This window comes from Cardiocondyla obscurior, linkage group LG01, assembly GCF_019399895.1.
Source record: "Cardiocondyla obscurior isolate alpha-2009 linkage group LG01, Cobs3.1, whole genome shotgun sequence".
Taxonomy (NCBI): domain Eukaryota; kingdom Metazoa; phylum Arthropoda; class Insecta; order Hymenoptera; family Formicidae; genus Cardiocondyla; species Cardiocondyla obscurior.
Window position 1 is genome coordinate 7,028,031 of NC_091864.1, and position 11,239 is coordinate 7,039,269.

Sequence of the window (11,239 nt, forward strand, 5' to 3'; positions counted from 1 at the left end):
GTAAAGCGAGCATCGACGGAGGTAGTCAAGAAAAGTAAGGGACACCCGATCAAGATTTTCTTTTTTCTCTGACCGAAGAGAAGCGTCGTCGGCGACTCTGCGCGTCGATCACGCCGTACGCCGTTCAAGCGTCGTTATCAACGGTTACTGCTTTTATATGTTATACGATATTATGCAGATAAGGGTCGCATGATTCATTGTCGTCAAGAAAAATGGTGCGCACCGACTGGGACCGGCTGTTATCTGTAAACGCGTCATCTTTAACTGACGAGGAGATCGAGGACCTTTTCCCGACGGTGGTCCGATGCGACGTAGACGAAGTCGCCGATATACATGGGCTGCGAACGCTCGTGAAATTGTCGCAGGAAATGCTAACTTATAAGGACAATCAAGTCGAGGCTTTGCTACTGGAATGCAGCGAGCTTAAAGAAAAAATAGCCTCCCTACGACCACAAACCGGCAAAAGAAAGATCAAAGATCACAGCACAGTGAAACAAGATGATAACTTTGTCAGGGATTCCGATTTAAGGGAATATTCAGATGCGCCAAAGAAGAGTGATAAAGTCAAGACACTTATGGCAGAATTAGAGGCAAGTATAGATAATGAAATATATATTTTAAAACCTGTAATAAAGTTTTATTTATTGTTATATATTTTTTTTTTCTTAGAATTTGGACAAAGAGAATGAGATTTTTAAGGAACAATTGTCAACATTGAGAGATGAGATGGAAGATGCAACAGAAAAAATGAATGAAATGACAGAAGAACTTCATTCAGCTCATGTGGCATCTATAGAACATAAAGGTATGCAAATGACAAGTGTATTTTCTATGCAATTAATTAGACATTTATATAAATATGATGTTGTATCTATGCAGAAAAGATATTAAAGTTAGAACAAGAAAATGCAGCCTTGGTTATACAAGTTCAAGAGATAACAGCCCAGCAAATTGACAGAGATAAAATGTTGGATGAATTTGGCATAGCTATTGATGCTAGAATAATTGAATGGAAGGTATTTAATATATTCAGTATAATATAAAATTTTGTTATATGTTTATAGATAGTGTATGAGTATATGTATAAATTTATGGTTTATGTTTAAGGGAATATTGGATGAAAAAGATATAGAAATTGCACATTTAAAGGAAAGTTTATTTCATTCTTTGATGCAATCAATTACATCAGTTAAAGAAGAAAATAAAACTCAAATTGTTCATTTAAACGATGAAATAACGCGCAGAGATGCAGTTATAGCTGAATTGCAAAGTAAACTTTCTGAGGCAGTTGTTGAAATTAATGAGAGTGCTGCACTTATAGAAAAATTTAAAGGAGAAGCTCATGGGTAAGCTGTATTTTTTATTTGTATTTTTAATTATTAAAAAAATTATTTATTTATTATGTTTGTAAGGTCTGTAAAAAGTGACAATCGAAAAGAACCGAAAAGTTTGTTAAAAAAAATACAAACTGCAAATGAAAAGATCTCTAATTTGGAACATGCATTGTCACAGGCACAGGATGATGCCAAGTTTCAGAGTAGTAAAGTCAGATATCTACATTTTATTAACATATAAATTTTTATCAAGTTATATACAATAATAAGTTCCTATTTTTTTAAACAGTTATGTGAGGTATTGTCGACATTAAAAAAATATGAAGATGGAAATCAAGCTCTAGCTAAAGTACTAAACGAAATTAAGGAATTAAAAATTAAAATTGATGACAAAAATGAACATATTGAAGATTTAACTAATGTTATTAATAAATTGGAAATGTTGAATTCGTACCAAGAAATGGAGATCTTGACTCTTAGGTAAAATTTTCGAAAGTATTAAATATTCATGTGCTTTATATCTTAAGAAAATATAAAACGTTATTTTTGTATGACAGAGAAAAATTAGGGATACCAGAAGATGAATCAATATCGATTAAAAGTGTTGTAGCAAAACGTAAAGAAGAGTCAAAGAAAATGGAACAACTTGTTCAACAGAATAAAAATCTTTTACAGGAAAATTTAGAATTAAAATCAGATGTAAGATAATCTATAGAAAATTTATGTGTAACATATATATATTTTTTATTCTCGATATCTAAATTATATTAGATAAATATTACATTAAAAAAATGTAATAAAAACTAATTTTTATTACACGTTTTTTATTGTAGATAAGAATCTTAAAGTATAAATTGAACAAGTCTGAGAAGATATTAGATATGTCAGAGAATTTAAATGATTCCAGTAATCAGTTTTTACATTCGACTAAATTAGTTGAATCGGAAGAATTATCTTCTAAAACTGATATTTCCGAAATTAATCAAAATATTCAGATACTTATAGAAGAAAATGAAGCACTTAGAAAGGGCATGCATGAAATTATGGACAGTATACGCAATCAAGATGGTGAATTTTCGCTAACTTTAATGGTACTTTAGTATTGCACACAAATTTCCATTTCTGACACTGCTATATTTTTTGTTTTATGTTTTATTTAATGTTTAATTTACTTTAACCTGCTAAACTTCTTTCTTTTTTTTATTTTTTTTTTTTAATTTTTTTTTTACATGATTAAATACAGAACGTTGCTGTTTTTGTGTTTTTAATATCCTTCGAAAAGGAGTTAACATTTCTCTATTTTTTGTTTTAGGTAAAAGTGAAGTTGAAATACAGTCTAGTACGTTGGAACGATTATTGGAAGCTTTAGATGTTAGACATTTAGCTGGCTGGTACCATCCAGCTATGAGATTACAAGAACATCTTAATGTTGTACTGGGTAGTAATGCCGAGTTACGATCACAACTTAAATTACTGAGGTATTTATACTAACATTTGATTACAACATTTATTACGATTTTTATTGTACTAAAAGAAACCATGCGCGCTTTATTTTTTTAAAGACCCCAATTTCAAACTACAAAAAAAAAATCATGCGACTTACCAATCTGCATGAGCGTCAGCGGAGTTTTAGAACTCTGCCGGTGACTGTAACATAAAAAGTAATAAATCAATGTAGACATGTATATTAATTTAAAAAATTATTAAAAAAAAGGTACAAACTTTTTTTTTTATTAAGATTTAATATTAAAAAGTTCATGCTTACTTAAAAGTTGCTCCGCCGATGCATGATGCCTCCTTGGCCTGCTCATCCTCTCAGATGGGACGTGACGAGCCATCCTTCCGCGCACGAGACACTCGCGAACGCGACCGAATTAATTACTACCGTGAAAATTATTAACACTATCATCGCGCGTTATTTTTCGACACTCCTGAAAAAGAAAATCCTGAAAACAAGTTACTGACTTACCGATCTGCATGAGCGTCAGCGGAGTTGTAGAATTCTGCCGGTGACTGTAACATAAAAAGGAAAATATTAATGTAGACGTGCCAGAAAATTAATAAGATTGATAAAAAAAAGGTACAAACTTTTTTTTTTATTAAGATTTAATATTAAAAAATTCATGCTTACTTAAAAGTTGCTCCGCCGATGCATGATGCCTCCTGGACCTGCTCATCCTCTCAGATGGGACGTGTCGAGCCATCCTTCCGCGCACAAGTCACTCGCGATCGTACTCTCGTAAAAATAAAATCGTACAAAAAACGTCCGAAAACTGGCGGCACTCCCGAAATGACCGATGAACCGGCTGCGGTTCGTATAATTAATAATATCGGCGGTGACGACACTTTCGTTGATAGCAGATAATGCAGCTGCATTGATCTGTAACAAAAAAAATATATATAATTTAATAAATAAGATACTTATCATATTTTTTTACCTTAACATAATTTATAAATTGTTATAATTATATAATAATTTACAGGAAGGAATTACAGAGGAAGGATAATATTTTACAAGATTTAGCAGCGAATAAAGATATAAATTTCGAAAAAATATACGAAAAACATGGCGAAGATGAAGTAATAACAATGTATCTTACAGAAATGAAAGCTTTGCAAACGGCATATAAAAATGAAACCGAAGAATGGGAAAGACAAAAAGATTTGCTCGTTCAAGAAAATAATGAATTGAAAGACGAGATAGATGGTTTTAAAAAGCAATTAGAAATTTATAAGAAAAATTGGCAAATTATAGAAGATGGAGATAATGAAACTCAGAAAGCTTTTGCCATGAAAACGAGAGAATATGCGGATGCTGCTAACGGATTAATAGTTATGAACAGGAAAAATGCTAGTCTTCAACAATTAATTAATAAAGAAACTAACAAATTATATGAATGTAAAAAAGAAATGATTAAAAAAGAAAGTGATTTTAATAAAACACTTACTGAGGCAAACAAATATAGTAAAACGTTGTTGTCAGAAATTTCACTTTTACAGAGTAATTTATTTAATTCTGTAAGTACAATAATGTATAATGAATTAAAAGAGAAATATGAAGAATTAAATATACGTCATCATGCTTTGTTAGAGACTGCACTGGTCTCTCCTAATTTCAATGATATATCGTCTTTGAAAACAGAAATAGAAGCAATAAAACAGGATAAAAATCAATTTATTGAAGACTTGCAGAAAGTGGAAGGTGGCGAAGGCGACAGTTTACAACAGCGATTGAAAGAAATAAAAGCCAAAGCAGTGATCGAAAATCAGCGAGTTGACCAGATGGCTAAATTAATCGAAATATCACAAGCGCAATTAACAAAATACGAAGCTAACGTTAAACAACTGTCTATTTCTAATTCTGAATTGCAAGAGAGATTAATTGAAATGAACAAGACAGTGTTTAAAAAAATAGCGTTGCAAAAAACTGTACAAATAGATGATAATCGTATTCAAGAATTGCAAAATGAAAAAACACAACTTGTTATAGAGAATGAAAGTCTGAAAAAAATGCTACAAATTTCTGAAGAGGAGGCTCAATCGCAATATTCATTGAATTCATTACAAACATTAGAATTGGATAGTCTTAGACATCAAATATTGGATTTGCAAGCTGTAAGTGAAGATAAAGCTACAATCTCACGATTAGATTTTGAGCTGACAAGTAAAAAAATATTAGAAATGGAGCTTTCTACACAGAAAACGCGATTACAGACTGAATTAACGAGCGCGCGACAAGAACTTGATAATCTTAGTAAAAAGTTCGAGGAAATGCGTGGGTATGTAAATGGTTATCGGAAACAATGTGACGATCGTTGCAGGTATTACATAGATATTATATATTTTTTTCAATGTCAATATGCTGCATCAACTTCCATAAGTACCTTAGAAAAAGTAGTTACGCTGGCTTCAAAATTAAAAATAGATCGTCAAAATATTAATGAGGAGATACAAAAAACAAAAAAATGTCACGATGATATTAAATACGAACAGGAATGTTTATCCGCTCGTCTTGAAATTGTGGAACGTCTGAAAGATATGTTGGAGCAACAAATTGGCGCTGGTTGCGTTCAAAACATAATGGAACATTATGCCGAGACTTCTCAGCAAACTCTAAGTGATTTTAAATATAAAAGAAAAATAGCTCACTTGGAACATGAACTCCAAATTGCTAATACTAAATTCAACGAATACGAGTCGGTAATAAACAGCATGGAACAGGATATGTTAAATATTCAAAGAGCTTGGTGCCCACAACAAGAACATCAAACTCGAATTAATGCACCAAATTTTGAGACAAAATTAATTCAAGCGACAATAGAAACTCAAGTAATTGGTGTTCAAACGGATCCTTACACTTGTTGTTTAAATAAAAACGTAGAGGGTATTACTAAAGAAATTAAGAAAGAAACTATAGCTTTTAAAGATACTCCCAAACCTATTACATCAAGTGAAACTATAGAAAAAACAGTTCGAGAAGTAGGAAATAATACAGAAGAAAATACCAGTTCGATAATTCTTAATGACCAGCTAGATCAAGCACTGAAACTCGCATCGGAACGCTTTGCGAAGCTCGTCAAGTGCGAATCGCAATTAGCCGAGTATAAAACGAAAGTAGATGCTTTAAATAAAGTGATAATGGAAAAGGATTTGCAGTATCAAGCGAAAGTGAACACTTTGAATAAAGCGATTGAGGAAAAAAATTTGCAGCATCAAACAAAAGTTGACACTCTAAATAAAGCGATTGAAGAAAAAGATTCTTACCTTGTTCAAAAACAAAATGTACTTGACGAATTAATGGTTCAACCGCGAACTACGAATACTGATTGTGCCGATAAGCTGGCTTTAAAATCGACGATAAATAGTTTACAGAAATTAATTAATCAGAAAGAAGAAACTATCTTAAGGTACCAAAATTTGCTGAAAGAAGATAGGGACGAACATAGTCAGGCAGCGAGTCGGTTTCAAGACGAAATTAAAAGTTTGCACGATCATATACTAGCCATGCAAGGTAAAATTCGAAAAAGTGAAGATTCGGTTGTAATTACAAAAAATTGTTTTGAGAAACCTGTGCTCGATGGATCTACAGTAAAAAACAGTGCCGCGCAAGAAGAGGAGATTGCAAGATTGCACGAGAAGGTTTCCACTTTCGAAGCAGAGTTAAATATCAGTAAAGAATTGAGTGAACGTTGGCATCGATTAGCAGACGAAAGATTAAAGCATATGGATCGTATGAGAGAAAGGTACGATATCATTATAAACTTTTGCTTTTTTAATTTAATTTAATATTATAAAATGTTTAATATATTAATTATATAATTTATGACTTTGTAGATTAGAAGAACAGCATAAAAATGAATTAGAAAGCTACTGTGGAGAATTAAATAAATGGCAGTCTGAAGCTGATGTACTTAGGCAACAGTTATCCGAAAATCGCACGTTACTTACGAAAGGAAATATTTCGCTGATGAAAGAACTACAAGACAAAGACGATAAAATACACGAGCTAACTCTTGCTTGCCAACAATTACAAGTATGTAATAATTTTTTCAATTACTTTACTGACTGAACTTTGTTAATTTACTATATTATATAATTATTTTACTTACCTGTGCTTTTCCACGTAGAATGAAGTTGAATTAATAGAATCTGCAAACCGGTCCCATCAAATGATAGTTCATGGTCGAAGTGATATAAAAGCACACGAAATCACACACAATATTCAACGCGATCAAACGCAACAACAAAATCACATGGATTCATTACGTCGGCAGCTGCAGTCTTTAATAGAGAAAGAGAAAATGTATAAGCACGAAATAATTGATTTAAAGCAACAACTTAGCCGCAGGTAAATTTATGTATACTATTTTTTAAAGTAAATATTTTTTTAACTTTAATTTTCATAATTAAAATATGCCGTATTTGATTTATCATAGGTACATGGCGATAAAAACGCAAGAGAAAAAGACATCGCAACGTGAAACACAGCTCGAACGTAAAGTGGCATCTTTAGAAGAAGAATTGCATAAAACGAAAATTCAATTAGATCGTGAATATTTAGCACAAGAAACTAAAAAAGCTAAGGTACGCTGAAAAGCAGATAAGGCATTTGCTTTGGCGGCGGCGGCAGCGGCGGCGGCTAGCGTACGTGACCTTGTCGTAGTGTACGTAGTCACACGAAACGCGTACATGTGTTTCGGAGCGCCGGTAGTCGAGGACTGAGGGGTGACGCACCCTACTCCCACCTCCCTCGTACTCGGTGGCCGTGGAGGGGGAATCGAGAGAGGAAAATCACGTACGCCAGCTGCCGTCCTCGCAACCTTATCTGTAATCCTTGCAAGCTTATTTCATAGTATTCACATAACAAAATACTGCTTATTTTATCTTACAATACTTAACGGGCTTTTCTTTCCACAGACTGCAGAAGAACTTTCATTATGGGAAAAGCAGAAAAAATGGCAGCAGACGGCAGAAAAATTAAAAGAAAAGCTTAAAGAGAAAACTGTTGAATATGAAAAATTGCTTACAAATTATGAAAAGCTCCGATCTATCGTTTCGTGTATGGAACGAGAGAAATGGTATTTGAGAAGTAAGCTAAAACTTGAGAGTGATACCGTATCAGGTACTTCGTCAGGAAGACCTGTCTCAAATATTCAATCTAATACGGAAGAACAGCTTGAGAGAGAATGTCGAATATTGAGAGAGCGTGTTAAAGACTTAACTGATCGCTTAGAAAAAGAAAGCAGTGAACATTTGATGCTAGAAATAGCAGAATTAAAACGACATAATGCGGCTTTGAAAGCAGTTTCTCAGGTTAGCATACTAATTGTACTTAAATTTAATAATAAACGTATTATTTTTATCATACTTATCCAATTTTTTTGTTAACAGGGTAATACATGTGTAATTAATCAACTTGAGAAATTAGAAATGACTAAAGATGTCCTTGAAAAAATGAATCTCAAGTTAGAAAGTGATAACTTTGAATTGCGACTCGAATTAGAAAAAGCAAATTCGGACGCTCCAGGATTGCGTGAAAAAATCGAACATTTGGAGAAGTATGCTTTTGTTGTACATTTTATTTTATGACAATAATTAATAACTAGTCTCACATAATCATATTGTTATCATTACAGATACGTACAAATATTAAAAGCGGAAAAATCTTCCGATTCTACTCCTAGATCGCTGGAAAAAGAACTGCCGGAATCAGGTAATAAGAAATCTATCTTCGAAATGGAGAAAACAATATTCACATTAAAACGAATTATCGAGAAACTTCAAGCAGAAAATAAGAGATTGAAATTTAACTCCAAGAAAAATCATTTTTTAACCAGTCAGGTAAATTATATATAATTAAATATTTTTAATGTTACATATAATGTTATTTTTCTTTATATACTATTTTATATATTTTATCAAACACAGGGGAAAATAAATATCGAAAGGGATACTTTATTTATTCAAAGACAATACGAAGAGGCTCAGAAACGTATAGTAAGTTTGGAGGCAGATTTACGATTAGCTGAGCAACGAGTAGTTATGTTGGAAAAAACTCAAAAGGAGGATGACAATGGTGATTTCCGAATTCTGAAGCAGCAGTTAATTCACAAGTCCGAGCTTCTGGATAAAGTGAAACAGTTATTAACACGTGCTGCAATAAATGAAAAGACGCTGCGACAACGCGTAAGAATTTTTAACAATTATATGAAAAAAAAAAAAGAAATTATTAACCAAAATTATATTTTAATCTTATCGCTGTTGTATTTTTATTAGGTGCAAGAACTGGAATCTAAGCAGGCTCTATCAACAATTCCAGAGTGTTACGTGACTCCACCTACGCCTCAATAAAAAACCAACTCTTGGTTGGAAATAAATTATTTACGGATTTGCAGTAGAACACATATTTTATTAAGATATACACATTATATTCTTTCATTGAAATATGCTCGCAAAGCCATTTTATCTCCGTTTAATTATATATATTTTATATTGCGTGTTAATATTATAATTCCACATCGTATTCATAATCATCACATCAATTTTTGTACGTACAGGTGCGCAATGTTCTTAAAAATTTATCCCGATTACAATATTATTTTTTAGAAGCATTTGTTTAAACTTTCGTTTACAGAATTATAACAATTTACAGTCACGCTCGTCTTATTAATATTCTTATTTCGGATTGTGCATAAGGTAGGCAATTTATTACGAAACAAGTACAGTTGTAAAATATTTAGTTCTATGAGTCTGTAAAATAGTTGTTTTCGGCGGCTGGCGTACGTGACTTTTTCGTTTTTACCCCCACTCTCGGCCGCCGAGGCCGGGAAGTAGTAGTGGGGAGCATTCCCTCTTTCTCTCCTCACGACCAGCCTTCCGCTTCCGCTGCGCACCCACGCACGTGCTTCATGTGAGATCCTACGCACCACGCCAAGATCACGAAATCACGTACGCTAACCGTCGTCGTCGTCGTCGTCGCGATACCTGCCTTTCAACGTCGTATAAGTACGTAGATACATACATCGTAAATGTGCGCATATTAGAATCCCCGTCGCCAGCGAACGTACGACGTGAAATTACTGACGGTGGTGCGCCATCTCCGCCGTCTTTTCGAGAAGCTTGCGCGCTGCTCGTAGTCAATCGGAAGTAAGTTTAATTAGAGTAGCTGGACGAAGTGAGCCTGTGACTTTGGTGGCTTCTAGTCATAGCGACGTAACAATGTGCGAACAGTGCGCGACGAACTACAGAAAACAATGGAGACTCATCTCGTCGCCCTTGCCCTCGTTGTCCTTGCAGCCGATAATACGTAGTGCGAGCGGTAGAGACGGAAAAAGGTTCGGATAGCCGGCCGGCTTCCACGACATCGTTATCCGACTCGTCTACGGAACAGCGGTGCGTAGGTGAGAACCGTAGTACAGAACTTTTTTGATCTTGACGATAACGTACGTGTACATCGTAGTTCTCTCGCGTAAGTAGCGTCGTACAGAATCGCGCATCGTTCTCGCTACTGTCGCCACGACCGAGAAAAGTGTCTCGGAAGAACCGACGCCCGGTGGCTACATCATTTACAACGATGAGGGTGCGATACCGATCGCTCGAGACGAAGACGTGTGCCGTTCAATTGTATCCGGCGACTTTGCGCGATAATGCGACGTGAATGTTTCCTCGCCAGCGTACGTAATTTCGGCACGGAAATAACCGCGGTCATTTTCGCATTTTTCGTCCGTACGGAAGTTGGCCGTGGTGGTCAGCGTGGGAAAGATCGGGGGTAACGTCTCGGACGTTGCGAGAACTTCCGTTAGTAACTCGACCGTTTCTTCGTACAATAAACCGCGACTTAATATGGCGACAGAACGCGTCGGACGTGTTAGAATTGCTCGGGAACAAAGGCTGAAACATCGACGTACATATATTTCTAACGTTCTAATCGCCATTGTTACTTGGTCACCAGAACACGCGAGCGGTCAGTAACGATACGTTTTTGTCTCCCATCTGTTTTCTGCTGAACGTCAGCAGTGATCGCGTAAATTGTTTCGTCGAATAACTCGCACCATGGAAGCCATATTTCTAATCATTCGCAACGTATTCTGTATTTCCCGGCGGGTTAACGTGTTGAATAAAAGTTAATTTTTCTGTCGAATAGTATGCCCACGAGCGCGATTAATAGTGTGACTACAAGTGTGTGCGCGTGTGTGTGCTGATGCTGATGCTACACGGGACCAACGACGGAAGCTGAGAGGAGGAGGAGGTCTAGGAGAGGCAACGGGCAATGCAGAAACAACAGTAAGGTGAGTAAAGAATATGCATCAGTACCTAATTTTTGTTTCTTAAAAACAAAAAAAATTTACTTCTCCTCCCCCAAGAAAAAACTTCAATGTCGTACTAACGCGGTAATAATTTATTTT

At 34.8% G+C, this 11,239-nt stretch overlaps 2 protein-coding genes across 2 annotated transcripts in view; both read left to right on the forward strand.

The window, feature by feature from the left end:
• Positions 1-40: 40 nt before the first annotated feature.
• Cep290 (Centrosomal protein 290kDa) lies at positions 41-9,489 on the forward strand. Its single transcript, XM_070674206.1, has 18 exons — positions 41-590; positions 670-805; positions 880-1,016; positions 1,108-1,346; positions 1,413-1,545; positions 1,624-1,814; positions 1,892-2,033; positions 2,168-2,402; positions 2,647-2,812; positions 3,818-6,577; positions 6,669-6,867; positions 6,962-7,182; positions 7,271-7,418; positions 7,752-8,147; positions 8,226-8,392; positions 8,471-8,675; positions 8,763-9,020; positions 9,111-9,489. Exons 1-18 carry the CDS (start codon positions 213-215, stop codon positions 9,183-9,185), a joined length of 6,186 nt encoding a protein of 2,061 aa, XP_070530307.1. The 5' UTR covers positions 41-212; the 3' UTR covers positions 9,186-9,489.
• Positions 9,490-9,599: 110 nt separating this feature from the next.
• Positions 9,600-11,239, forward strand: part of Yata (N-terminal kinase-like protein yata) — a 42,089-nt gene continuing 40,449 nt past the window's right edge. The window contains exons 1-2 of the mRNA XM_070674371.1: positions 9,600-10,234; positions 10,978-11,122. The gene's annotated coding sequence lies outside the window, so the exon portion shown is untranslated. The remainder of the gene's footprint in view (positions 10,235-10,977; positions 11,123-11,239) is intronic.

Excerpts from the sequence above, each read along its gene's own strand:
- Cep290 (XM_070674206.1), top strand. The coding sequence starts at position 213 with ATGGTGCGCACCGACTGGGACCGGCTGTTATCTGTAAACGCGTCATCT. Across the intron at positions 591-669 it reads CACTTATGGCAGAATTAGAG|AATTTGGACAAAGAGAATGA; the intron begins GCAAGTATAGAT and ends TTTTTTTCTTAG. Across the intron at positions 2,403-2,646 it reads CAGTATACGCAATCAAGATG|GTAAAAGTGAAGTTGAAATA; the intron begins GTGAATTTTCGC and ends TTTTTGTTTTAG.